Source organism: Tetrahymena thermophila (assembly GCF_000189635.1).
Source record: "Tetrahymena thermophila SB210 genomic scaffold scf_8254719, whole genome shotgun sequence".
NCBI lineage: Eukaryota > Ciliophora > Oligohymenophorea > Hymenostomatida > Tetrahymenidae > Tetrahymena > Tetrahymena thermophila.
Window position 1 is genome coordinate 584,913 of NW_002476484.1, and position 26,397 is coordinate 611,309.

At 20.7% G+C, this 26,397-nt stretch overlaps 8 protein-coding genes across 8 annotated transcripts; 2 read left to right on the forward strand and 6 right to left on the reverse strand. All coding sequences in view use genetic code 6, as the record gives it.

Annotated features, from left to right (window-relative positions):
* Positions 1-181: 181 nt before the first annotated feature.
* TTHERM_000391237 (AMP-binding enzyme family protein) lies at positions 182-2,445 on the reverse strand (the record flags this gene model as incomplete). The annotated part of the gene is made up of 6 exons (XM_012796521.1): positions 182-330; positions 378-628; positions 692-722; positions 783-836; positions 1,274-1,355; positions 1,507-2,445. The coding sequence occupies 6 exons, from the start codon at positions 2,443-2,445 to the stop codon at positions 182-184; spliced, it is 1,506 nt and encodes a 501-aa protein (XP_012651975.1).
* A 1,091-nt stretch (positions 2,446-3,536) lies between these two features.
* On the reverse strand, positions 3,537-5,422 carry TTHERM_000391238 (transmembrane protein, putative; the record flags this gene model as incomplete). The annotated part of the gene is made up of 2 exons (XM_012796522.1): positions 3,537-3,595; positions 3,658-5,422. 2 exons carry the CDS (start codon positions 5,420-5,422, stop codon positions 3,537-3,539), a joined length of 1,824 nt encoding a protein of 607 aa, XP_012651976.1.
* A 14-nt stretch (positions 5,423-5,436) lies between these two features.
* On the reverse strand, positions 5,437-5,844 carry TTHERM_000391239 (transmembrane protein, putative; the record flags this gene model as incomplete). Its single annotated transcript, XM_012796523.1, has 1 exon — positions 5,437-5,844. The coding sequence occupies one exon, from the start codon at positions 5,842-5,844 to the stop codon at positions 5,437-5,439; it is 408 nt and encodes a 135-aa protein (XP_012651977.1).
* Positions 5,845-7,977: 2,133 nt separating this feature from the next.
* Positions 7,978-10,216, reverse strand: TTHERM_00391240 (AMP-binding enzyme family protein; the record flags this gene model as incomplete). The annotated part of the gene is made up of 3 exons (XM_001011799.3): positions 7,978-8,126; positions 8,178-8,428; positions 8,490-10,216. 3 exons carry the CDS (start codon positions 10,214-10,216, stop codon positions 7,978-7,980), a joined length of 2,127 nt encoding a protein of 708 aa, XP_001011799.2.
* A 249-nt stretch (positions 10,217-10,465) lies between these two features.
* Positions 10,466-14,149, forward strand: TTHERM_00391230 (tetratricopeptide repeat protein; the record flags this gene model as incomplete). The annotated part of the gene is made up of 1 exon (XM_001011798.2): positions 10,466-14,149. One exon carries the CDS (start codon positions 10,466-10,468, stop codon positions 14,147-14,149), a length of 3,684 nt encoding a protein of 1,227 aa, XP_001011798.2.
* Positions 14,150-15,152: 1,003 nt separating this feature from the next.
* Positions 15,153-17,484, reverse strand: TTHERM_00391220 (AMP-binding enzyme family protein; the record flags this gene model as incomplete). The annotated part of the gene is made up of 3 exons (XM_001011797.2): positions 15,665-17,484; positions 15,355-15,605; positions 15,153-15,301 (listed from the first exon to the last, which is right to left on the reverse strand). Exons 1-3 carry the CDS (start codon positions 17,410-17,412, stop codon positions 15,153-15,155), a joined length of 2,148 nt encoding a protein of 715 aa, XP_001011797.2. The 5' UTR covers positions 17,413-17,484.
* A 2,494-nt stretch (positions 17,485-19,978) lies between these two features.
* On the reverse strand, positions 19,979-22,216 carry TTHERM_000391230 (AMP-binding enzyme family protein; the record flags this gene model as incomplete). Its single annotated transcript, XM_012796524.1, has 4 exons — positions 19,979-20,127; positions 20,179-20,429; positions 20,490-20,799; positions 20,851-22,216. 4 exons carry the CDS (start codon positions 22,214-22,216, stop codon positions 19,979-19,981), a joined length of 2,076 nt encoding a protein of 691 aa, XP_012651978.1.
* A 395-nt stretch (positions 22,217-22,611) lies between these two features.
* On the forward strand, positions 22,612-26,142 carry TTHERM_000391241 (tetratricopeptide repeat protein; the record flags this gene model as incomplete). The annotated part of the gene is made up of 1 exon (XM_012796525.1): positions 22,612-26,142. One exon carries the CDS (start codon positions 22,612-22,614, stop codon positions 26,140-26,142), a length of 3,531 nt encoding a protein of 1,176 aa, XP_012651979.1.
* Between the last annotated feature and the right edge of the window lie 255 nt (positions 26,143-26,397).

Sequence of the window (26,397 nt, forward strand, 5' to 3'; positions counted from 1 at the left end):
AATAAACAAGTATTTATCTTTATTTAATTTATCATTAGACTCCAAGTATCGATAAAATGAAGTATTAATATTGCTTGAAAATTAAATTAAAATAATTTTTATCTTCAAAAATAGGTTAATTAAATTAAAATAATTTATTTTTTAGATTAATTGTAATTTAATTAATTTTTTTTAGAGAAAATCAGATACAAATTGATGACAATAATCTTTTATCTATTTCAGTTAAAGAAGTATTTTATTAACATCTTTTAATAAATTGTTCAATTTTTTCAAACTACAGATTTTCAGACTCAAATAAATTATATTATTCTTAGAAGTAATTTAATGATCCTAATATTGTTTAAAATAAATATTATAAAATAAATTCAAATATTTACCTGTATTATTTAGGAAATTATCCTTATTAATTAATGTTTTAGGTTGTTCTAAGAAATTTGAAGAGCAACCTATAATCTTTATCGCTGCTAATTGCTCGCTGCTTAATAGAATCATAACAGCCTTCTTCAAAAATAAAATATCTTTGTAGAATTCGAAGATATTTAAATCTTTTGATAGCTGCTTTTCTATGATTTTTTTTTGTTAATAATCTAAGCCTTTAGATAATAAATACTCCTTCTTATCAAAAAATCTAATTAAAATTTTAATAATAAAATAATTTGAATGATCTAGCAATCAATATAAAGTAAATTACCTAAATCTAAATAGAATAGATTATAATTTTTCTGAAAATTTTTTATTTAATGAATTTTTTAATATTTGAAAGTTATTTGAATATTTTTTACCATTATGATTTAATTTTATATCTGAATTTGCTATTTCTTATTTTTTGAAAAATTCTTATTTAATTATATTATTTGTCTATATTTCTTCAGCTAAAGACTTCATTAATTAATAATTAGGTTAATACTAAACCATTTGCTACTTAAAAAAACCATTTTTTATTTAATGATTTTAGTTTTGAATACTAAAATCAATATTTTTCGCAATTTTTTTGTCAAGACTTGTATTTTATTAAATAATAATTTCTTAACTTAATTCTTCCATTTATTTATTTTATGATAACTGTCCATTATTAAGTTACTGCTCACTTTTAGATTTGTATTATTATTATTATTTATATTATTATTAATCAAGATTTTATTTACTCCTAAATTCTATCTGCGGAAATATAATTTATTTATTTTAGCTTTATTTTTCATCTAATTATTATTAAAAAATATCTGACTCATCATTTTAAAATCTAGATTAACTTAAGATTCCTTAATTTTATTACTTTTCTTATTCTTTTTATTGTAACAAAGATTATTGTTACTACTATAATTATGCTAATCCTTAACGAGAGTCCATATTTTATTCTAATAATTAGTTGCACTTTAAAATTTATAAATATTTTTCTTAGTAAATGTTTTATAACAACATTAAAAATAAATCATTTTTTATTTTACTTTATGAAAACCTTCTTCCAATATATCCAAGTATCATTAAAAGAGATATAGTACTATTTACTAAAGCTAATATTGAGGGAATTGTAGGGTATTGAATTTCAACTTATTGTACAATCTCATTCATAATTAATTCAAGCATGCCATAGCCACTCTAATTTATAGAGTTTATTGTGTATTGCCTATCCCAAAGTTGATTATCTTTCTCATAAGCAATAGGTGATGAATAGTTAGATTGGCTTTAAATAAAAAATCCTTACTTTACTGAAGTTATTTGCTTTTATGCTTTTAAAGTAGTGTAAGAGATATAATTTCCTAAAGCATAAACAAAATCATTTCTATAATTAACTTAAATCTGCTTTGTTTATGTGTTAAACTAAGAAGTAAATAGTTTAAATCTGAAACCAGCATTTACACCATTAACGATTTTATTGATTTCTGTTTGATTAGCGCAGTTACTTGGAATAGAATTTTTATTAAAGTCTATGTCAAGACAACCATAAGTATAAATGAATACTTAAGATTATAAATTTTCTTTTGTACTTAAAGTTAGAGTGTAGTTTTAAACAGGTGAAAAATCTAAACAATAAAATCCAGCTAATTAAGGGTTAGTACATTATATGATGTTAAGTTATGTTTAAGTTAAAGAGGTACCATTTATATAGTAAAAGTAGGCATAAAAAACTAAATATGTTTAATTCTATGATGCCTATAAATTCTATATATCTTAATTTGTATCATATTCAAATCTAAATCCTAGTAAATCAGATCCTAAATTTATGTCAATCCTCTCTTCTGTTATGAAGCTCTGAGATTTGTAGTTTGGGTCAATTTAATTATTTACAAACTGGTAGAGTAAGTAAGAGAAATAAGCAATTGCAAAGATAAATACAATTATGGATAATATAACACCTTATATAGTCCCTTTTTTACTTTGCCTATTAGATTTGCCAACTGTAAAAGAAAAAGAAGAGGAAAACAAATCTATATCCTACAAATCCATTATTGAGAATATTTTAAATATTAATTATATTTGTTCTTTTTTCTTTCTTATCTGTATTAATTATTTTTTCTGGATTTTTAATGGTAAATAACAATAAAATTCTTATTAAAAAGACTATATTCTTGGATTTGATAAATAATTTAATCATTAAAATCACACAATCTATAAAAAAAAAAGCTGGCAATAGTTTAAAATAATTTGACCATTGTACTTACTTATTTAGATTATAAATAGCAAAATGGCTATTTTATAATTTAGAGTTATCATCAATAGTAATTTAATTTATTGTCTTGATATTTTAAATATCTAAAAATTACATTTAATATTTTGAAAGAAAAAATTTAAGTATTACTTTATACATATTCTTTAATTATTCATATTTTAAAATAAATTTTATTATTAATTTTTAAGAATAAAACCTTCCTTCTTTTACTAAAAAGAGAAATATACTAAATTTATTTTAAATTTTCCATAGATTAAGTCTAATCTTTTTAAAGTTTTCCATAATAATAAAAATATTGAAAGAGCAATTATAGCAATATGCCAATTAAAAATTTAGTGGTTTAGATTCCACTAAAAACTTAATTGGAATATTTTAAATAATAATTAAAAAGTTATTAAAAAAATTTATAATAAAATTAATACAATTTTTTATTTTAATTTGAAATATTCAATATAATTTGCCTAATAATTTATAAAATTAGCTTTTTTTTTTTGTGAATTTTTGAAGTGAAAATCTGAATACTGGGGGGCAAATTATTTATTTTGGATTAATTTCTAAGATTTTTTCAAGAAAAAAATTAATAGAATCTGAACCAGATTCTTCAAAAGTCAAGTAAACTTGAAATGACCCTTAATTATGAATAAATATTTAATATATTGAAATGATATAGTATTTTAATTACTCAAATGAAACAAACAAATATTTAATTATCACTCAACATAATTATTAGTTATAATTATTAGTTAGCTCATTAAATTTATTATAAATTTAAAAAATTTCATAAATAACAAATTATCCTATTAAAAGAGATTGAATTATGATAGCTTAATAATTCATCTATAATTCTAATGTAATGATTAGAGATAAATCAGAAATAATTTTTATTATATTTATTAATAATTATATTTTTATTAATTTTTAAGATACCTTTTTAATTATTTAGGCTTATATTTTATTATTTTAAGTTTCTGCAATGACTATGAATTTACAGAGCTATTTATTATAGTAAATAAACAAAAACGATGCTAAACTTTAAATAATCGAACAATGTTGGAAATTAAGTAAAGCAATATTCATTTCAGAACAAAACTCTAAAAATATAGGCGTCTCAATTAATAATATCAGGTAAAAAATAATTACTATCAAAAAACTATTAGGTATCATCAAAGAAGAACTTAGAAGTTATTAACAAGCCTAAATTATCAACTAAAAGATATTTTTTAAGAAAACTATTGTAGCGAAATCTTCATCTGTTAAAGATAAACTTTCAAGAAAAAAATGTGTTGAATTAAGAAAGAAAGATATACCAATAAAACCAATTGAAACAAATATAAAACATTTAAATGCTCCTTATTCAATATCTTAAACATTTTTCTATTATATTTTAATATTATTCCATGATTCAGGGTCTATTCCATTAAGAGATTTTATTTTTAAATTATTATTTGATGATTGATCTATAATTAAGTGAATAAAAAAATCAACTTCTTTTAAGAATTGCAAAGAGATAGAATCTTTATTACTATATTAAATAATTAATTAATTAATATCCTTTTAATCTATCAATTTTGATTCTTAAATATTAATTTAAAACAAAATTTTATTTTAATATAAGTAATCCAAAATATCTTTCATTCTTTCTATAGATTTAAATTCTATATTATAAAAATTTAAACAGATTTTTCCAAATTTATATAATTTAATGCATTTTAGAAAATTAGTGAGAGTTTTGTATTCAAATAGACTATCTGTAAACTATATCTTCAAAGAAAAAAGCTAATGTTTTTGTAGTTTAAACTTTAGAGATTCTATTGTCATTCCATCCAATTCAAAATTAAATTATGAAAAATCTAAATTTAGATTTTTTATATATTTACTAGACAATTTTGAGCTTACATACTTGGATATTAATTCTTATTCATAATCTGAATTGAATTTTTTATAACTTTCTTAATATAAATTTAAATAAGCATTATTTCTTATTTTTATATTATTTTTAACATAAATAAGATATATTTTTTAAAAAAAATCGCAAGTATAATTTAAATTAGCATCATATTCTATTTTTTATTGAAAGGATATCAAAAATATTTCAAATTATTTTCTTTAATTTTTATTTTATAGTATGTTTTAAAGTATATAGCTTTTGTTTTTATTTATTTAGCTTTGGGAAACTTAATGCTAGATTGCATATTTTTTCTTATATTTTAAATATTTAATAACTGTTTCTTTTAATATGCTAATCTATAAGCTATTTAAAGATATTTCTGATTATGTTATGAAAATATATTTATCCTATATTTAAGTTATTTGAAAATGATAGTTTGTCTCTAAATTTTAATCTTAATTTTCATCGAATAATATTTTAGCTATTATATTTGCACATTTACTAGGATATCCTTCATTATATAAAATTTAGATGAGATTTTACTACTTAATTTTGTGATAAATATTAATTGCAAAATCAACCTATAAATTCCTAATATTATTTTTAAATAAATCTTCTATATCATAGAGAAATATTTATAAAACTAGTTCTTTATTTTTGCTTAAAGTAACTTTTTTTAAATTATCAATTATTTCTTTAAAAAAATCCAGTAATTTATAATCGATTGATAATATTATCTATTGCAATTTATTTTTATTTAGTATATTTTTTTGTAAGCTTGTAATAAATTATTTTATTTTATCTTAGTCAATAGAATCAATGCATATTTGGAATAAATCTAATTCTTCTTTTATTTCAAAACCCATCAATTCGTTTTTAATCAATAACCACTCTTATTTAAAATATATACTTAATACTTTTTTATCTATTGATTATAAAATATAAGTAAGAATATCATCTTAAAACTCAGCCAAAGGAATTTATTTATTTTCTAGTAAAAACTAATGTATAAAAAATTTTTTATTGTAAAATTTATGATTTGTAACTGCAAAAAATAAAATGTCCTCTTACTGTAATTTAAAAAATTCACAAACCTTCGGATATTGGCTAATATTTCTTTTATCTCTTTCTTCTTATCTATTAATGATATAATCTATCTAACTTTATTCATTAATTAAAAATTTGCAATTAGGTTCGTTTTATATTATAATTTCTATGATCTAAATGCTGAATCTATTAACTGAAATGACTTCATAATGTTAATCTTTTTAATTATACTTGATATCATATAAATTATTAAATGATATTGTTAATTATCCAGCAAAATCAGAAAATAAGAATATTTTTTATTTTGGGGGTTTTATACTAGAATCTTTTTATTTTTAAATAATATACATTAGACTCCCTAAAAGATACCTGCCTAGCCTTTTAAATTCTGGCTTTATATTTTTTTTACAATCTTCAAAGTTGTCTAAATTCACATTTTTAAAAGATTAGTAATATGAATCCTCAACATCTATCATATACAAAAAGGAAAGTATTAGCTGAGAGGTATCACAGTCTATAATTTCTTAATATTTCCACTAATTTTCTTTTTTTTCCAAAAATAAATTAAGATTATAAAATTTAGTATAAAATCCCAAATATGAGTTGCAAGAATTGAGATCATCTAAATATATTGATCCTCCAAAATCAATAAAATAAAATTATAGATCGTATCCAATAACTATGTTTGCTGGTTTAATATCAGAATGGGCTATTTTACAAATTCTGTGCATTTGATTCAACTTTAATAATAATTAACAAAATGCATATTCTAAAATTACGTTGTATTCTACATATTTTTTATTTGTTTGATAAAAATGTTTCACTTAAAATAAGTTTTTTATGCCAGAATCTATATTTAAGATATATTTCTTGCTTTGATTTGACTCTTTGGAAATTTCTTCTTTTATAAATGGCAATGTAATTAGAGTGTTTAATTAATTAATATATTTCAAAATATCAATTTCGTATTTAACTTAATTTTCAAATTATTCAGTGGTTTACCTAGTTGTTTTTTAGAATATTTTTTAAACCACAAATCTTCTAGCATCCTGTGAAATACATGTTTTAACAGAAACAGAGCCTGTATCATCTTTACGATAATACATATGTTAAACAGTTGAGTATTATTTCTAGTTAAAATTGTTATTCATGCTAATACTATATTATTATTCATTTTTAAGGTATTCTCCTAAAATATTTTTATGCTCCTCTTTCTAATTTAAATCTCCAATTATTTCACTTATTAATTTATTTTTTTTAATCTAATCGTCTATTAAAATATTTCCATAATAAATTTGTATATGATCTCTGAACTATTAATTTATGTTTATATTTTAGCAGGTGAAATACTTTTAAATTTAAAGTTTTGAGCTTAGTTTGATTTATTTTTTAGCCTATTCATCATAACATGCTTCTCCTTCGTCAATAAGTTTAGAAAAAAGTTAAATTTATTTGCTTCTTTCCTCAATTTTCTTCAATTTGTCCTTCTTTTTTTTTTTTTGTTAAGTTTAATCATTTATCACAGTACTGTAAATTAATGAACTTATATTATGATGTTGCTATGAAAAAATACTCATTTCACTGCTTATGCTAAACTTTTATTAAGGCTGTTAAATTTCACTTACTTAGAATTGAAACTAATTAACAGGCCATTTTAATTATTATTTAAATTCAAACTTTTAACTCATTATATCTTTATTATCTATTAGGTTCTTTATTATTATTAATTTAGAAATAAAAATAATAACAAAATCTGTTTAAATAATAGCGAGAGAAATTAGAATATTTGGCAAATAATAAAGGTTACCAAATGAATTATATTTGATTTGATTAAAGATATTTTAAAATAATAAAGATTTTTAATTTATTAAGGGTCATTTATTATTCAAAGATTTATTTTTTTTGACAAAGTAAAACTTCAATACATTTATCTAATTTATTTACTAAATATAATTAATTATTTTTACTAAGAATAAAAAAATAGAAGTAAGTGTACATTTATTTCATTTTTTTAAAAAACTCTCTTTATATAAATTGATCTATCACAATATAATGAATATCTATTATTATAATTTAAATTTTCTGATTAAAATAGATACAAATGAACAAAATATGTAATAAATAATATATTTTAGAAACTTTCATGGTTAACAAAAAAAAAAATTAAAAATATTTTATTAATCTAAAAATATATTGAATAAACCAGTATTTATCTTTATTAAAACTTGTCATTAAACTCCAATATCAATAAAATAAAATATTTATTCCTTGAAAATTAAATTAAACTAATTTTTATCTTCAAAATCAGTTAATTAAATTAAAAATAATTTATTTTTTTGATTAATTGTTATTTGATTTTTTTTTTTGTAAAACATCAGATACAAATAGATGATAATAATCTTTGATCTATTTCAGATAAAGAACTATTTTATTAACATCTCTTAATAAATTGTTCAATTTTTTCAAATTACAGATTTTCAGACTCAAATTATTTATATTATTCTTAGAAGTAATTTAATTATCCTATTATTAATTTTATAAAATAAATAATATAAAAGAAATTTATTTGTTTACCTGTATTATTTAATTAATTATCCTTGTTGATTAACGTTTTAGGTTGCTCTAAGAAATTTGAAGAGCAACCTATAATCTTCATGACTGCTAATTGCTCACTACTTAATAAAATCATTACAGCCTTCTTCAAAAATAAAATATCTTTGTAGAATTCGAAGATATTTAAATCTTTTGATATCTGCTTTTCTATTATTTTTTTTTGTTAATAATCTAAGCCTTTAGATAATAAATACTCTTTCTTACCAAAAAATCTAAATAATATTTTAATAATAAAAAATTTTTTGAATGATTTAGAAAAAAAAAGCAAATTACTTAAATTTAAATAGAATAGATTATAATTTTTCTGAAAATTCATAATTTAATGATTTTTTTAACTATTAAAAATTATTTGAATGTTGATTGCCATTTTGATTTAACATTATATTTGTATTTGATATTTTTAATTTTTTGGAAAATTCTTTTTTAATTATATTTTTTGTCTATTTTTCTTCAGCCAAAGACTTAATTAATTTATAATTAGATTAATCCTAAATTATTTGCTATTTAAAAAAAGCATTTTTCATTTAATGATTTGGGCTTTAAACACTAAATTCAATATTTTTCGAACTTTTTTAATCAAGACCTACATTTTATTAAAAAATTAATTCTTAGCTTATTTCTTCTATTTATTTACTTAATGATAGCTATTGTGTTTTATGCTGCTACTTGTTTTCTTGTTTATATACTTATTATTTATTTTATTAATCAAGAAATTATTTATTCCTAAATTCAATGTTTCGAAGTGTAATTTATTTATTTTAGCTTTAGCTTTCATCAAGTTACTCTTAAAACACTCCTGATTAATCATTTTTAAATTTAGATTAGATTAAATTTACTTAATTTTATTATTACTAAGATTATTTTTATTGCTATTATTATGCTAATTCTTATTGAGAGTCAATATTTTATTCTAATAATTAGTTGCACTTTAAAATTTATAAATATTTTTCTTAATAGACATTTTATAACAGCATTAAAAATAAATCATTTTTTATTTTGCCTTCTGAAAACCTTCTTCCGATATATCCTAGTATCATTAAAAGAGATATTGTGCTATTTACTAATGCCAATATTGAAGGAATCGTAGGGTATTGAATTTCAACTTATTCTACAATCTCATTCATAATTAATTCAAACATACCATAGCCACTCTAATTAATATTGTTTATTGCGTACTCCCTATCCCAAAGTTGATTTTCTTTCTCATAAGAAATAGGTGATGAGTAGTTAGATTATTCTTAAATAAATAATCCTTACTTTACAGAAGTAATTTGCTTTTATACTTTTAAAGTTGTAGAAGAAATGTAATTTCCTAAAGCAAAAACATAATAATTTCTATAATTAACTTAAATCTACTTTGTTTGTGTATTAAACTAAGAAGTAAATAGTTTAAATCTGAAACCAGAATCTAAACCATTAACAATTTTATTGATTTCTGTTTAATTTGCGCAGTTATTTGGAGTAGAATTTTTATTAAAGTCTATGTCAAGACAACCATAAGTATAAATGAATATTTAAGATTATAAATTTTCTTTTGTACTTAAAGTTAGAGTGTAATTTTAAACAGGTGAAAAGTCTAAACAATAAAATCCAGCTAATTAAGGATTAGTGCATTATATGATGTTGAGTTATGTTTAAGTTAAAGAGGTACCATTTATATAGTAAAAGTAGGCATAAAAAACTAAATATGTTTAATTCTATGATGCTTATAAAATTTATATATCTTTATTCGTTTCATATTCGAATCTGAATCCAAGCAAATCAGAACTTAAATCTATATCAATCCTCTCTTCTGTTATGAAGCTTTGAGATTTGTAATTTGGTTCAATTTAATTATTTACAAACTAGTGGAATAAGTATGAGAAATAACCTATTGCGAAGATCAAAACAAAAGCTGATAAAATAGCTCCTTGTATAGTCCCTTTTTTTGTTAATCTGCTAGATTTGCCTACTGTAAAAGAAAAAGGAGATGAAAATAAATCAATATACTACAAATCCATTATTATCACTATTTTTAATATTATCTCTTTTTATTCTTTTGTCTTTTTTTTTGGCAATTTAAGAGGGGAAAATTTTTACTTTTACAAAATTATTAATTTGTGAGGAAATAGAGTGTATTACAATATATTAATATAATAATCATATTTTGTTTCATTTTCTTTACAACAATAAAAAAATGCATATCTTTTTTCATTAAATAACTTAAAGAAAGTTAATCTTAAATACTTTCGAAAACAAACAAAAAAAAAATGAATAGCAAATATAAAAAATAAAGAATTATAAATCCAAGAGTTCTAAAGTAAAAAATTAAAAAGAAATCATAAAAGCATCAAAAATTGTTTAGATTTACTTTTTAGTTAGATGATTTGTCGTTTGAATCAAATCAAGAAGAAATGGAAGAGCCTTGCTTTTAATCATCTGAAAATAACACGAAAATTCAAAAAGAAAGAGAAAATTATACTATGAAGAATATAAATGATTTAACCATAAAAAAGTCAGATAAAAATAAAGCACATACTTTTATTGAAAGCAAAGAATTTGAAACTCTAAGCACTAATTATGAAAGCTAATTATAATCTCTTGAAAATTAAGATTAAAATAAGGAAGAATAGAAATATTAAATCATAGAAGATAATCAGTGTAATAATCTTAAATTTAATGAATAATAAGATGCTAAAAGTAATTAAATTACTTCAAAAAGTCAAGCAAGTGATTATTAATTTGAATAATTTAATCCGTATGACTATGAAAATTAAGCTAAAATTGTTGTAGGAGAACTAAATGAAGAAAATATACCAATTACATCTAAGCCAAGAGAATGGAGTATAAAACTATTTGATGAAAAAAATTCAAATAAGACTTTAAGCTAAAATTTTAAAGAGTAAAAAAATATTATTTTAGATGTTTTAGAGAAATAGAATTGCTATTTGATGGAATTCTTAAAATCACAATATAAACAAGATTTATTTTAGGGATTTTACAAGAATCATTAGCCTGAATACTTTATTTTGATTAATTATACTGAAAATCAATAAGAAATTAAAATAATAAAATAATTAGAATAATTGAAATTAACTAAATTGATTAAAGAAATTAAGGTGACAGAAAATATTCATACATTAATATTGTAAAAAGAAAACTACAACATAGTTGAGTAATAAATAAAATAATTGATTCAAAAAGAAATTAAGATTTGGGACAAACAATACTTTATTTAAATAAATGAAGGGAAAGATATCAATTTGATAAGATGTTACAAATGTCAAAATTGTTAAAATTCTATGGAGTGTTCGGATTATTAGCATTTTAGGTAATTCTAATTAGTATAGGATGTCATATTTGAGGCTCTTTAAAGAAAGTATTATTATTTATGTTAATATTTGGCAAAAGGTGGAGAAGGAATAATTTTTGAGGGATACAAAATAAAACAAGTTGGTGTTTATGAAGATTTTATATTTAAGATCATCTTTGATCTGAATGATTAAGAAATTCAAAGTGAAATAAGTATTATGAAACTTTTTGAAAAGAATATAAATGTAATTAAATTCATAGAAGTTATTTAAGTTAGTAAAAATATCCACATTTTTGTATTAGAGAAGTGCAAATATAGTTTAAAAGATGAGTTATTTTTGATAGAATAACAAAAGGAGGAGTTTAATTAAATGAAGCTACTTCGCATTATATTTGATTTATTAGATGGATTAATTTAGTTTAGGATTTATAATATTTTGCATCTTGATATAAAGCCATAAAATATTCTAGTTTCAAAATCAGATAACTATGTTTTTACAGATTTTGGCATTTCTTCTATCAAAAAAGATAATTCAAAAATTAATATCAAAGGTGGTACTTTTAGTTATGCATCACCTGAATAGCTTATAGATGATCCTAATATTGATTTTAAGTCTGATGTATACTCGCTTGGAAAAACGTTTGAGGTTGCTTTGAAATTATATAAAAAATAGGATGATGAATTTTTAGTACTAAAATTTAATCAAATAGTACAACAAAAAATGATTTAAAACTAAAAAGACTAAAGAAAAAGCTGCTTGGAGTTGCATGAAGAATTTTTAAAATTGCTAATCGAGTGTAATTGTTAGGAATTTCTACAAGAATATTTATAGAAAATCAAATACATTTTGAAGTTATTTCCTTACGATGATAATAAAAACATAACGTATTTCTTAGACCTAATGCTTTATTATAACTAGAAGACCTATGAAATATATTATTATTTCTTACAAATAGAGGAAAATGAAATTGCTTTAAAATAAATTTTAAAAAAGATGGTCAAAGCGCAAGAAGATATTAGTGAATGCTTCTCCGATTTAGGAGATAGTAAAAAAGCTCTCAAATGCTAACTTGAATGTCTTTTATTGAAAAAAACATTTTTTAAGAATGACTTAAGTTCAATAGCAAAATCTTTTAATAATTTAGGATAGAGGTATCTAAAATTTAAACAATTTTAATAAGCATTAAAGTACTAATTAAAATCACTTAAGCTTACAAAATAGCTTTTTAAAGGTAATCATATAAATGTAGCTGTTTCTCATAGTAATGTTGGTGTGTGCTATAGAGAATTAAACGATTAATAAAAAGCTCTTTAATATTTCTTGTAGTCTTATTAAATGAGCAAGCATGTTTATAAAGGAAACAATTCAAGTATTGCTACAGTTTTAAATAATATTGGAGCTTGCTATTACAGTCTTTATGATTATAGAAATGCTTTAGATTATTATGAAAAGTCTCTATTTATGAGAAGATAAATATATAAAGGAAGTCACCCAGAAATAGCCTAGTCTCTGAACAATATTGGAATGTACTATAAGGATATAAGTTGTTTTGAATTAGCGTTATAATATTTGAATGAAAGCCTTGAAATGATAAGGGTAATTCATAAAGAAGATCATCCATTAGTTGCTTCTACTCTTAATAACATAGGTTTATGCTATTTAAATATTGCTGATTATGATATTGCTTTGAATCATCTTTTGAAATCCTTAGAAATAAAAAAAAGAATTTATTCAGAAAATCATCAAGAAATAGCTTAATCTTTACATAATATTGCGTCTTGTTATACATAAAATGGATAAAATGATAAAGCTTTAGAGTATTTCAAAGAGTCTCTAAAAATAGAAAGATTAATTTACCCAGAAAATCATATTTAGATTGCATTATCTCTAGATGGAATAGCATCATATTATTCTGATACAGATGACAATTAATAAGCTCTTGGATATTATTTAGAGTCACTTCAGATTAGAAAAAGTAATTTTGAAAATGCAAATCCTCATGTATCTGCCTCATTAAATAATGTGGGATTCTGTTATTTGGGACTTAAAGAATGTGAAAAAGCTTTAAAATTTTTAGAAGAATCACTAGAAATGGACAAAAAATTATACTAAGGAGACAATGAAAGCGTAGCTACGTCGTTAAACAATATTGGAAGTTGTTATTTAAAGATGGGAGATAAAAACTAGGCATTAAAAAACTTAATGAGCTCTTTATAAATGAGAAAGAGAATATATAAAAAAGACCATCCTTCGATTGCAACGTCATTAGATAGAGTAGGCGTATGCTATCAAGATCTTTAGGATTAAAAAAATGCAGAAAAATATTTACTTGAGTCTCTCAAAATGAGAGAAAAAATATTTAAAAAAAATCATCCTGACATAGTAATTTCACTAGACAATCTAGGAGAGTTTTACAGAAGTATCTAAAATTATAAAACTTCTTTGACCTTTTTCTTAAAATCATTAAAAATAAATTAATCAATTTATGAAAAAGATCACTTAGAGATAGCTAATTCAATTAAAGAAGTCATATAATGTTATTCTGATCTGCAAGACTAGGAAAAAGCAAAAGAATATTAACAAAAATATGATCAAATAATCAAATAAATTGATTTAAAAAAGCAAGAAAGCAAAAATTGAAGAAATTCTAATAATAATTTTATTTTTCAGAAATTAATTTTAACTAATTTAAACATTTTTTTTAATTTGGATTTATTTTTCATCTTTTATCTTTTCTTTTTTAAAATAATTCAATTACATAAATTTATTAATAGATTATATATTGTAAATAAAAATTTAAATTTTTGGTTTTATCAAGCACTTCAAAATTTCTCTAAAATCTCAAATTTAAGGTTTCAATAGAAACTGTAAGTAAATTTTAAGATTTTTATTTGAATTCAACTAAAATTTCATATAAATAAAAATAAAATATTATAATTAATAAAATTACTATCAAAAATTAATTATTTAATTTAAAAATAATAAAAATATTATTTATTATAATAATCTAATTAATGGAAGTGCTATATATATAAATATAATTTGATGATAAAATTAAATATTAAAGATGATTTTAAGTTACTTAAATTGTTAAAAAAGTAATTACTTTTGATATTTAATAATTATATTTAAAAAATAATATTAAATAGAAATGAAAAATACATTTATTTCATTTCAAAATTTTTTCATCCTAGAAGAAAAGATCTTAAATTAATGAACAAACAAGAGTAGTCAATTGCCATAAAATAATCAATTACTATTTTATTAATATCTACCAAAAGATATGAATAAATCTCAGCAAATAACTAAAAATAGAGATTTAAAAATTAAAAGAATTATGATATATTTGGGTTTGAAGAAGAGAAAAATATGGAAATTAGTGATAAAAATGAAATAATTAAATATCAAAAACTAAAATTCATTAATCGAAGTTAACCAGGTTATTTAATTTGTCATTAACTCCAAGTATCGATATAATTAATTATTAATATTGCTTGAAAATTAAATTAAAATAATTATTATCTTCAAAAATTGATTGGTTAATTAAATTAAAAATAATTTTATCTTCAAAAATCAGTTACTTAAATCAAAAATAATTTATTTTTTTTAATAATTGCTATTTAATTTATTTTTTTGGAGAAAATCAGATACAAATTGATGACAATAATCTTTTATCTATTTCAGTTAAAGAAGTATTTTATTAGCATCTCTTAATAAATTGTTCAATTTTTTCAAACTACAGATTTTCAGACTCAAATATATTATATTATTCTTCGAAGTAATTTAATGATCCTATTATTATATAAAAATAATTTAAAATAAAATAAATTCATATTATTGTTTACCTTTATTTTTAAGGAAATTATCCTTGTTGATTAATGTTTAGGATTTCTCTAAGAAATTTGAAGAGCAGCCTATAATCTTCATGACTGCTAATTGCTCACTACTTAATAAAATCATTACAGCCTTCTTCAAAAATAAAATATCTTTGTAGAATTCAAAGATATTTAAATCTTTTGATAGCTGCTTTTCTATAATTATTTTTTGTTAATAATCTAAGCCTTTAGATGATAAATACTTCTTCTTATCAAAAAATCTAATTAATATTTCATAATAAAAATCTATTGAATGATCTAGCAAAATAAAATAAATTACCTAAATCTAAATAGGATAGATTATAATTTTTCCGAAAATTCATAATTTAATGATTTTTTTAACTATTGAAAATTATTTGAATATTGTTTACCATTTTGATTTAATATTATATTTGTATTTTGTACCTCTTACTTTTTGCAAAATTCTTTTTTAATTATATTGTTTTTGTATATTTCATCAGCCAAAGACTTAATTAATTTATAATTAGATTAATCCTAAACCAGTTTCTATTAAAAAAAACTATTTTTCATTTAATGATTTTAGCTTAGAAAACTAAAATCAAGATTTTTCGTTATTTTTTTATCAAGACTTGCATTTTATTAAAAAATAAATTCTTAGCTTAATTCATCCATTTATTTACTTGATGATAGCTCTGTAGCATGCTGATTCTTGTTTTTAGGTTTTTATTCTTAATATTTATTTTATTAATCAAGAATTTATTTATTCCTAAATTCAATGTATGGAAATATAATTTATTTATTTTAGCTTAAGCTTTCATCAAGTTACTCTTAAAAAACCACTGATTCATCATTTTTAAATTTAGATTAACTTAAAATTATTTAATTTTATTATTCTTATTATTATATTTAATTTTATTAAGATTATTTTTATTGCTATTATTATGCTAATTCTTAACAATAGTCCATATTTTATTCTAATAATTAGTTGCACTTTAAAATTTATAAATATTTTTATTAGAAGACATTTTATAGCAACATTAAAAATAAATCATTTTTTATTTTATTTTATGAAAATCTTCTTCCAATATATCCTAGTATCATTAAAAGAGATATTGTGCTATTTACTAAAGCTAATATTGAAGGAATCGTAGGGTATTGAATTTCAACTTATTCTACAATCTCATTCATAATTAATTCAAGCATACCATAACCACTCTAATTAATATTGCTTATTGAGTATTCCCTATCCCAAAGTTGGTTTTCTTTCTCATAAGCAATAGGTGATGAGTAGTTAGATTAGTCTTAAATAAAAAATCCTTACTTTACAGAAGTGATTTGCTTTTATGTTTTAAAAGTTGTATAAGAGATGCAATTTCCTAAAGCATAAACAAAATCATTTCTATAATTAACTTAAATCTACTTTGTTTATGTATTAAACTAAGAAGTAAATAGTTTAAATCTGAAACCAGCATTTTCACCATTAACAATATTATTGATTTCTGTTTGATTAGCACAGTTATTTGGGATAGAGTTTTTATTAAAATCTAAGTCAAGACAACCATAAGTATAAATGAATACTTAAGATTAGTAATTTTCTTTTGTACTTAAAGTTAAAGTGTAGTTTTAAACTGGAGAAAAATCTAAACAATAAAATCCAGCTAATTAAGGATTAGTACATTATATGATTTTAAGTTAAGTTTAAGTTTCAAAGGTGCCATTTATATAGTAAAAGTAGGCATAAAAAACTAAATATGTTTAATTCTATGATGCCTATAAATTTTATATATCTTAATTAGTATCATATTCGAATCTAAATCCTAGCAAATCAGAACTTAAATCTATATCAATCCTCTCTTCTGTTATGACACTTTGAGATTTGTAATTTGGGTCAATCTAATTATTTACAAACTGGTAATATAAGTAAGAGAAATAACCTATTGCGAAGATAAAAACAATAGTTGATAATATAGCTCCTTTTATAGTCCCTTTTTTGGTTTGTCTGCTGCTAGAATTGCCTACTGTAAAAGAAAAAGGAGATGAAAATAAATCAATATGCTACAAATTCATTATTATGACTATTTTTAATATTATTTCTTTTTATCCTTTTGTCTTTCTTTTTTTTATATTAATTTTTTTACTGAATGAGTTATTTGTAAATAATATTAATATGCTTGCTAAAAACTAGATTTTTGAATTTTATAAATAATTTAATTATCAAAATCATATAATCTATCAAAAAAATAGAAAGCTGGCATGAATTTAACATAACTAAACCTTTATTAGATTATAATAAAATAAAATAGCTATTCTAAATAATTATGAGTTATCAATAATTATTTAATTAAAAATTTTCATACATTAAAGAAACTAAAGATCATATTCAATATTTTGATAAAATAAATTATTACTGTATAGATAAATATATTAAGAGTAGATTAATGTTCTAAAGTAATGTTAGTTATAAATTTAAATGTAATAAAAATTTACTTTTACTAAAAATAAGATATTATAATAAATTTATTTTAAATTTTACAAAAAGATAATATTAATATTTTTTAAGTTTGTTTTGCATATTAACTAATAGATTTAAAGACCAATTAATTAATTTATTTACATTAAAAATTCATAAAAGTACATTTTTTATAATCACCTTTATTATATTTTTGAGTAAAAAAATATAATGAATGCTATATTATTGTCACCTTGTTTAATGCTGTAGCAATAAAAACCTGTTGAGATGAGGTAAAAAAATAAAAATTATGATATTAAAGTAACATTCTAATCTTTTATTACTTTATTAACTACTAATTTATCTATTCTATTTTCATAGATAACCTCTAATTCTTTGATTTCTAAATAAATTGATATTAATTAAAAACAAATTTTTGATAGTAAAAAGTTTAGTCTTTCTGTATTCTCAATATGATGAACAGTATTATAGTTATAGCTCAGGAAAAAGTATCAAGTACAATTCTATCGATACCTACCTTATTTTTCATTTTATGGACATTTAATTTATTTTCAATCCTATAGAAACCTACCTATTTCATTTCGACACCTTAAGATTTTAATTTAATTTTCTTTCATTTGATTTATTTTTAGAGTTTTTTAAAATATCACTTTAATAAATAAATAATAATTATGCAATTAACTATATGGCAATGTCTGATTCATTCCAAAAATAATACTAAAAAAGCAAAACATAACCAAACAAATTCAAATTATTTCAATTAAAAAACTAAGGGGTTATAAAATCAAGATCTATAATAAATATGCCAAATAATTATTTTCTGAATCGGTTAAGGATATTACAATTTTGCAAAAATATCAAGAAATTTTCTGATTTTATTAGTTAATCTTATGAATTATTTTTTTTAATTAAATTAGCTAAATAAAAGAATAATTTTTAATTAAATGATTCAATTTGCTTGATTTTTTCTTTAAAATTAAGTAATTCTTTAATAAATGATAAATTTGATTAAATCTGTTTCTTTTGAATATATAATATTAATTTCAAAAGTAAAAAATAAAGTGTAAAAAAACTATCAATATATAAGTGCATTAGAAGAAGAAATTCCTCTATCATATCACAGATATTATCTTAAAATAAATAAATATGATTTTCCAAAATTAAAAGGAGATAATAAAGAAACATAAAAATTAGGTTATGTAAACTTAATTTCAATCTATTTTCTTATCTTAACTTAAATAAAATGAAGTTAACTTAAACTGTAATTGTATTAACCAAACTCAAAATTTATCATCAAATACCAATTCTGAAGAATAAAGACATTCTATTAAAAAATAATTTTTAGGCAGTGAATAAAATAAAATTATTTCAATGGAGATTAGTATTGTTAGGAATAATAAATTAAACAGATAAATCATTGTTATAAACATTTTGAATATTTGATAATTAATTTACTTAGATTAATAAATTATTTAGATGATTAATTGAAGTAGTTAACTCAGATATATAACAGCAATGCAAGGTATTAAATTGTAGTGGATGTGGAAAAGTAAGAATTAAATTCCTGATTTGCTTAATAGTAGATTAATTAAATAATTTTATTTTAATTTTTATTCTAAAATATTTGTTTTATGGTTTTTTAATATAAATATAAAATTTCAGATATTAAATTTTTAATTTATAATATTAAATACTTAATTATTTTAAAATAAAATATTTATTATTTAATAATCAAAAAAAATAATTTCCAAATTATTTTTACTTAGAATAAAAAAATAGAAGTGTACATTTATTTCATTTTTTTAAAAAACCCTCATTATATAAATTGATCTATCACAATATAATGAATATCTATTATTATAATTAAAATTTTCTGAATTAAATAAATACAAATGAATAAAATATTTCAATAAATAATATATTTTAGAAACTTTCATGGTTAATAAAAAAAATTAAAAATATTTTATTAATCTAAAAATATATTGAATAAACCAGTATTTATCTTTATTAAAACTTGTCATTAAACTCCAATATCAATAAAATTAAATATTTATTCCTTGAAAATTAAATTAAACTAATTTTTCTCTTCAAAATCAGTTAATTAAATTAAAAATAATTTATTTTTTTTATTAATTGTTATTTAATTTTTGTTTTTGTAAAACATCAGATACAAATAGATGATAATAATCTTTGATCTATTTCAGTTAAAGAACTATTTTATTAACATCTCTTAATAAATTGTTCAATTTTTTCAAATTACAGATTTTCAGACTCAAATTATTTATATTATTCTTAGAAGTAATTTAATTATCCTATTATTAATTTTATAAAATAAATAATATAAAAGAAATTTATTTGTTTACCTGTATTATTTAATTAATTATCCTTGTTGATTAACGTTTTAGGTTGCTCTAAGAAATTTGAAGAGCAACCTATAATCTTCATGACTGCTAATTGCTCACTACTTAATAAAATCATTACAGCCTTCTTCAAAAATAAAATATCTTTGTAGAATTCGAAGATATTTAAATCTTTTGATATCTGCTTTTCTATTATTTTTTTTTGTTAATAATCTAAGCCTTTAGATAATAAATACTCTTTCTTACAAAAAAATCTAAATAATATTTTAATAATAAAAAATTTTTTGAATGATTTAGCAAAAAAAGCAAATTACCTAAATTTAAATAGAATAGATTATAATTTTTCTGAAAATTCATAATTTAATGATTTTTTTAACTATTAAAAGTTATTTGAATGTTGCTTGCCATTTTGATTTAACATTATATTTGTATTTGATATTTTTAATTTTTTGGAAAATTCTTTTTTAATTATATTTTTTGTCTATTTTTCTTCAGCCAAAGACTTAATTAATTTATAATTAGATTAATCCTCAATTATTTGCTATTTAAAAAAAGCAGTTTTCATTTAATGATTTGGGCTTTAAACACTAAAATCAATATTTTTCGAAATTTTTTAATCAAGACCTACATTTTATTAAAAAATTAATTCTTAGCTTATTTTTTCTATTTATTTACTTAATGATAGCTATTGTGTTTTATGCTGCTACTTGTTTTCTTGTTTATATACTTATTATTTATTTTATTAATCAAGAAATTATTTATTCCTAAATTCAATGTTTCGAAGTGTAATTTATTTATTTTAGCTTTAGCTTTCATCAAGTTACTCTTAAAACACTCCTGATTAATCATTTTTAAATTTAGATTAGATTAAATTTACTTAATTTTATTATTACTAAGATTATTTTTATTGCTATTATTATGCTAATTCTTAACGAGAGTCAATATTTTATTCTAATAATTAGTTGCACTTTAAAATTTATAAATATTTTTCTTAATAGACATTTTATAACAGCATTAAAAATAAATCATTTTTTATTTTGCCTTCTGAAAACCTTCTTCCGATATATCCTAGTATCATTAAAAGAGATATTGTGCTATTTACTAATGCCAATATTGAAGGAATCGTAGGGTATTGAATTTCAACTTATTCTACGATCTCATTCATAATTAATTCAAACATACCATAGCCACTCTAATTAATATTGTTTATTGTGTACTCCCTATCCCAAAGTTGATTTTCTTTCTCATAAGAAATAGGTGATGAGTAGTTAGATTAATCTTAAACAAATAATCCTTACTTTACAGTAGTAATTTGCTTTTATGCTTTTAAAGATGTATAAGTAATGTATTTTCCTAAAGAATAAGCATAATAATTTCTATAATTAACTTAAATCTACTTTGTTTGTGTATTAAACTAAGAAGTAAATAGTTTAAATCTGAAACCAGCTTCTAGGCCATTAACAATTTTATTGATTTCTGTTTAATTTGCGCAGTTATTTGGAGTAGAATTTTTATTAAAGTCTATGTCAAGACAACCATAAGTATAAATATATATTTAAGATTATAAATTTTCTTTTGTACTTAAAGTTAGAGTGTAATTTTAAACAGGTGAAAAGTCTAAACAATAAAATCCAGCTAATTAAGGATTAGTGCATTATATGATGTTGAGTTATGTTTAAGTTAAAGAGGTACCATTTACATAGTAAAAGTAGGCATAAAAAACCAAATATGTTTAATTCTATGATGCTTATAAAATTTATAAATCTTTATTCGTTTTATATTCGAATCTGAATCCAAGCAAATCAGAACTTAAATCTATATCAATCCTCTCTTCTGTTATGAAGCTTTGAGATTTGTAATTTGGTTCAATTTAATTATTTACAAACTAGTGGAATAAGTATGAGAAATAACCTATTGCGAAGATAAAAACAAAAGCTGATAAAATAGCTCCTTGTATAGTCCCTTTTTTTGTTTATCTGCTAGATTAGCCTACTGTAAAAGAAAAAGGAGATGAAAAGAAATCAATATACTACAAATCCATTATTATCACTATTTTTAATATTATCTCTTTTTATTCTTTTGTCTTTCTTTTAAGCAATTTAAGAGGGGAAAATTTTTTACTTTTACAAAATTATTAATTTGTGAGGATATAGAGTGTATTACAATATATTAATATAATAATCATATTTTGTTTCATTTTCTTTACAACAATAAAAAAATGCATATCTTTTTTCATTAAATAATTTAAAGTAAGTTAATCTTTAAATACTTTCGAAAACAAACAAAAAAAAAATGAAAAGCAAATATAAAAAATAAAGTATTATAAATCCAAAAATTTTAAGGTAAAAAATTAAAAAGAAATCTTAAAAGCATCAAAAATAGTTTAAATTTACTTTTTAGTTAGATGATTTGTCGTTTGAATCAAATCAAGAAGAAATGGAAGAGCCTTGCTTTTAATCATCTGAAAATAAAACGAAAATTCAAAAAGAAAGAGAAAATTATACTATGAAGAATATAAATGATTTAACCATAAAAAAGTCAGATAAAAATAAAGCAGATACTTTTATTGAAAGCAAAAAATTTGAAACTCTAAGCACTAATTATTAATAATCTCTTGAAAATTAAGATTAAAATAAGGAAGAATAGAAATCTTAAATCATAGAAGATAATCAGTGTAATAATCTTAAATTTAATGAATAATAAGATGCTAAAAGGAATTAAATTACTTCAAAAAGTCAAGCAAGTGATTGTTAATTTGAATAATTTAATCCGTATGACTATGAAAATTAAGCTAAAATTGTTGTAGGAGAACTAAATGAAGAAAATATACCAATTACATCTAAGCCAAGAGAATGGAGTATAAAACTATTTGATGAAAAAAATTCAAATAAGACTTTAAGCTAAAATTTTATAGAGTAAAAAAATATCATTTTAGATGTTTTAGAGAAATAGAATTGCTATTTGATGGAATTCTTAAAATCACAAAATAAACAAGATTTATTTTAGGGATTTTACAAGAATCATTAGCCTGAATACTTTATTTTGATTAATTAGACTGAAAATCAATAAGAAATTAAAATAATAAAATAATTAGAATAATTGAAATTAACTAAATTGATTAAAGAAATTAAGGTGACAGAAAATATTCATACATTAATATTGTAAAAAGAAAACTATAACATAGTTGAGTAATAAATAAAATAATTGATTCAAAAAGAAATTAAGATTTGGGACAAACAATACTTTATTTAAATAAATGAAGGGAAAGATATCAATTTGATAAGATGTTACAAATGTCAAAATTGTTAAAATTCTATGGAGTGTTCGGATTATTAGCATTTTAGGTAATTCTAATTAGTATAGGATGTCATATTTGAGGCTCTTTAAAGAAAGTATTATTATTTATGCTAATATTTGGCAAAAGGTGGAGAAGGAATAATTTTTGAGGGATTTAAAATAAAGCAAGTTGGTGTTTATGAAGATTTTATATTTAAGATCATCTTTGATCTGAATGATTAAGAAATTCAAAGTGAAATAAGTATTATGAAACTTTTTGAAAAGAATATAAATGTAATTAAATTCATAGAAGTTATTTAAGTTAGTAAAAATATCCACATTTTTGTATTAGAGAAGTGCAAATATAGTTTAAAAGATGAGTTATTTTTGATAGAATAACAAAAGGAGGAGTTTAATTAAATGAAGCTACTTCGCATTATATTTGATTTATTAGATGGATTAATTTAGTTTAGGATTTATAATATTTTGCATCTTGATATAAAGCCATAAAATATTCTAGTTTCAAAATCAGATAACTATGTTTTTACAGATTTTGGCATTTCTTCTATCAAAAAAGATAATTCAAAAATTAATATCAAAGGTGGCACTTTTAGTTATGCATCACCTGAATAGCTTATAGATGATCCTAATATTGATTTTAAGTCTGATGTATACTCACTTGGAAAAACGTTTGAGGTTGTTTTGAAATAATATAAAAAATAGGAAGATGAATTTTTAGTACTAAAATTTAATCAAATAGTACAACAAAAAATGATTTAAAACTAAAAAGACTAAAGAAAAAGCTGCTTGGAGTTGCATGAAGAATTTTTAAAATTGCTAATCGAGTGTAATTGTTAGGAATTTCTACAAGAATATTTACAGAAAATCAAATACATTTTGAAGTTATTTCCTTATGATGATAATAAAAACATAACGTATTTCTTAGACCTAATGCTTTATTATAACTAGAAGACCTATGAAATATATTAGTATTTCTTACAAATAGAGGAAAATGAAATTGCTTTAAAATAAATTTTAAAAAAGATGGTCAAAGCGCAAGAAGATATTAGTGAATGCTTCTCCGATTTAGGAGATAGTAAAAAAGCTCTAAAATGCTAACTTGAATGTCTTTTATAGAAAAAAACATTTTTTAAGAATGACTTAAGTTCAATAGCAAAATCTTTTAATAACTTGGGATAGAGGTATCTAGAATTTAAACAATTTTAATAAGCATTAAAGTACTAATTAAAATCACTTAAGCTTACATAATAGCTTTTTAAAGGTAATCATATAAATGTAGCTGTTTCTCTTAGTAATGTTGGTGTGTGCTATAGAGAATTAAACGATTAATAAAAAGCTCTTTAATATTTCTTGTAGTCTTATTAAATGAGCAAGCATGTTTATAAAGGAAACAATTCAAGTATTGCTACAGTTTTAAATAATATTGGAGCTTGCTATTACAGTCTTTATGATTATAGAAATGCTTTAGATTATTATGAAAAGTCTCTATTTATGAGAAGATAAATATATAAAGGAAGTCACCCAGAAATAGCCTAGTCTCTGAACAATATTGGAATGTACTATAAGGATATAAGTTGTTTTGAATTAGCGTTATAATATTTGAATGAAAGCCTTGAAATGATAAGGGTAATTCATAAAGAAGATCATCCATTAGTTGCTTCTACTCTTAATAACATAGGTTTATGCTATTTAAATATTGCTGATTATGATATTGCTTTGAATCATCTTTTGAAATCCTTAGAAATAAAAAAAAGAATTTATTCAGAAAATCATCAAGAAATAGCTTAATCTTTACATAATATTGGGTCTTGTTATACATAAAATGGATAAAATGATAAAGCTTTAGAGTATTTCAAAGAGTCTCTAAAAATAAAAAGATTAATTTACCCAGAAAATCATATTTAGATTGCATTATCTCTAGATGGAATAGCATCATATTATTCTGATACAGATGACAATTAATAAGCTCTTGGATATTATTTAGAGTCACTTCAGATTAGAAAAATTAATTTTTAAAATGCAAATCCTCATGTATCTGCCTCATTAAATAATGTGGGATTCTGTTATTTGGGACTTAAAGAATGTGAAAAAGCTTTAAAATATTTAGAAGAATCACTAGAAATGGACAAAAAATTATACTAAGGAGACAATGAAAGCGTAGCTACGTCGTTAAACAATATTGGAAGTTGTTATTTAAAGATGGGAGATAAAAACTAGGCATTAAAAAACTTAATGAGTTCTTTATAAATGAGAAAGAGAATATATAAAAAAGACCATCCTTCGATTGCAACGTCATTAGATAGAGTAGGCGTATGCTATCAAGATCTTTAGGATTAAAAAAATGCAGAAAAATATTTACTTGAGTCTCTCAAAATGAGAGAAAAGATATTTAAAAAAAATCATCCTGACATAGTAATTTCACTAGACAATCTAGGAGAGTTTTACAGAAGTATCTAAAATTATAAAACTTCTTTGACCTTTTTCTTAAAATCATTAAAAATAAATTAATCAATTTATGAAAAAGATCACTTAGAGATAGCTAATTCAATTAAAGAAGTCATATAATGTTATTCTGATCTGCAAGACTAGGAAAAAGTAAAAGAATATTAACAAAAATATGATCATATAATCAAATAAATTGATTTAAAAAAGCAAGAAAGCAAAAATTGAAGAAATTCTAATAATAATTTTTTTTTCAGAAATTAATTTTATTTAAACATTTTTTTTAAATTTGGATTTATTTTTCATCTTTAATCTTTTCTTTTTTAAAATAATTCAATTACATAAATTTATTTATAGATTATATATTGTAATAACAATTAAAATTTTTGGTTTTATCAAGCACTTCAAAATTTCTATAAAATCTCAAAACATTTTTAAAATTAAAATATTGTGTAAGTATTTTTTTTCTATTTTAAGTATATA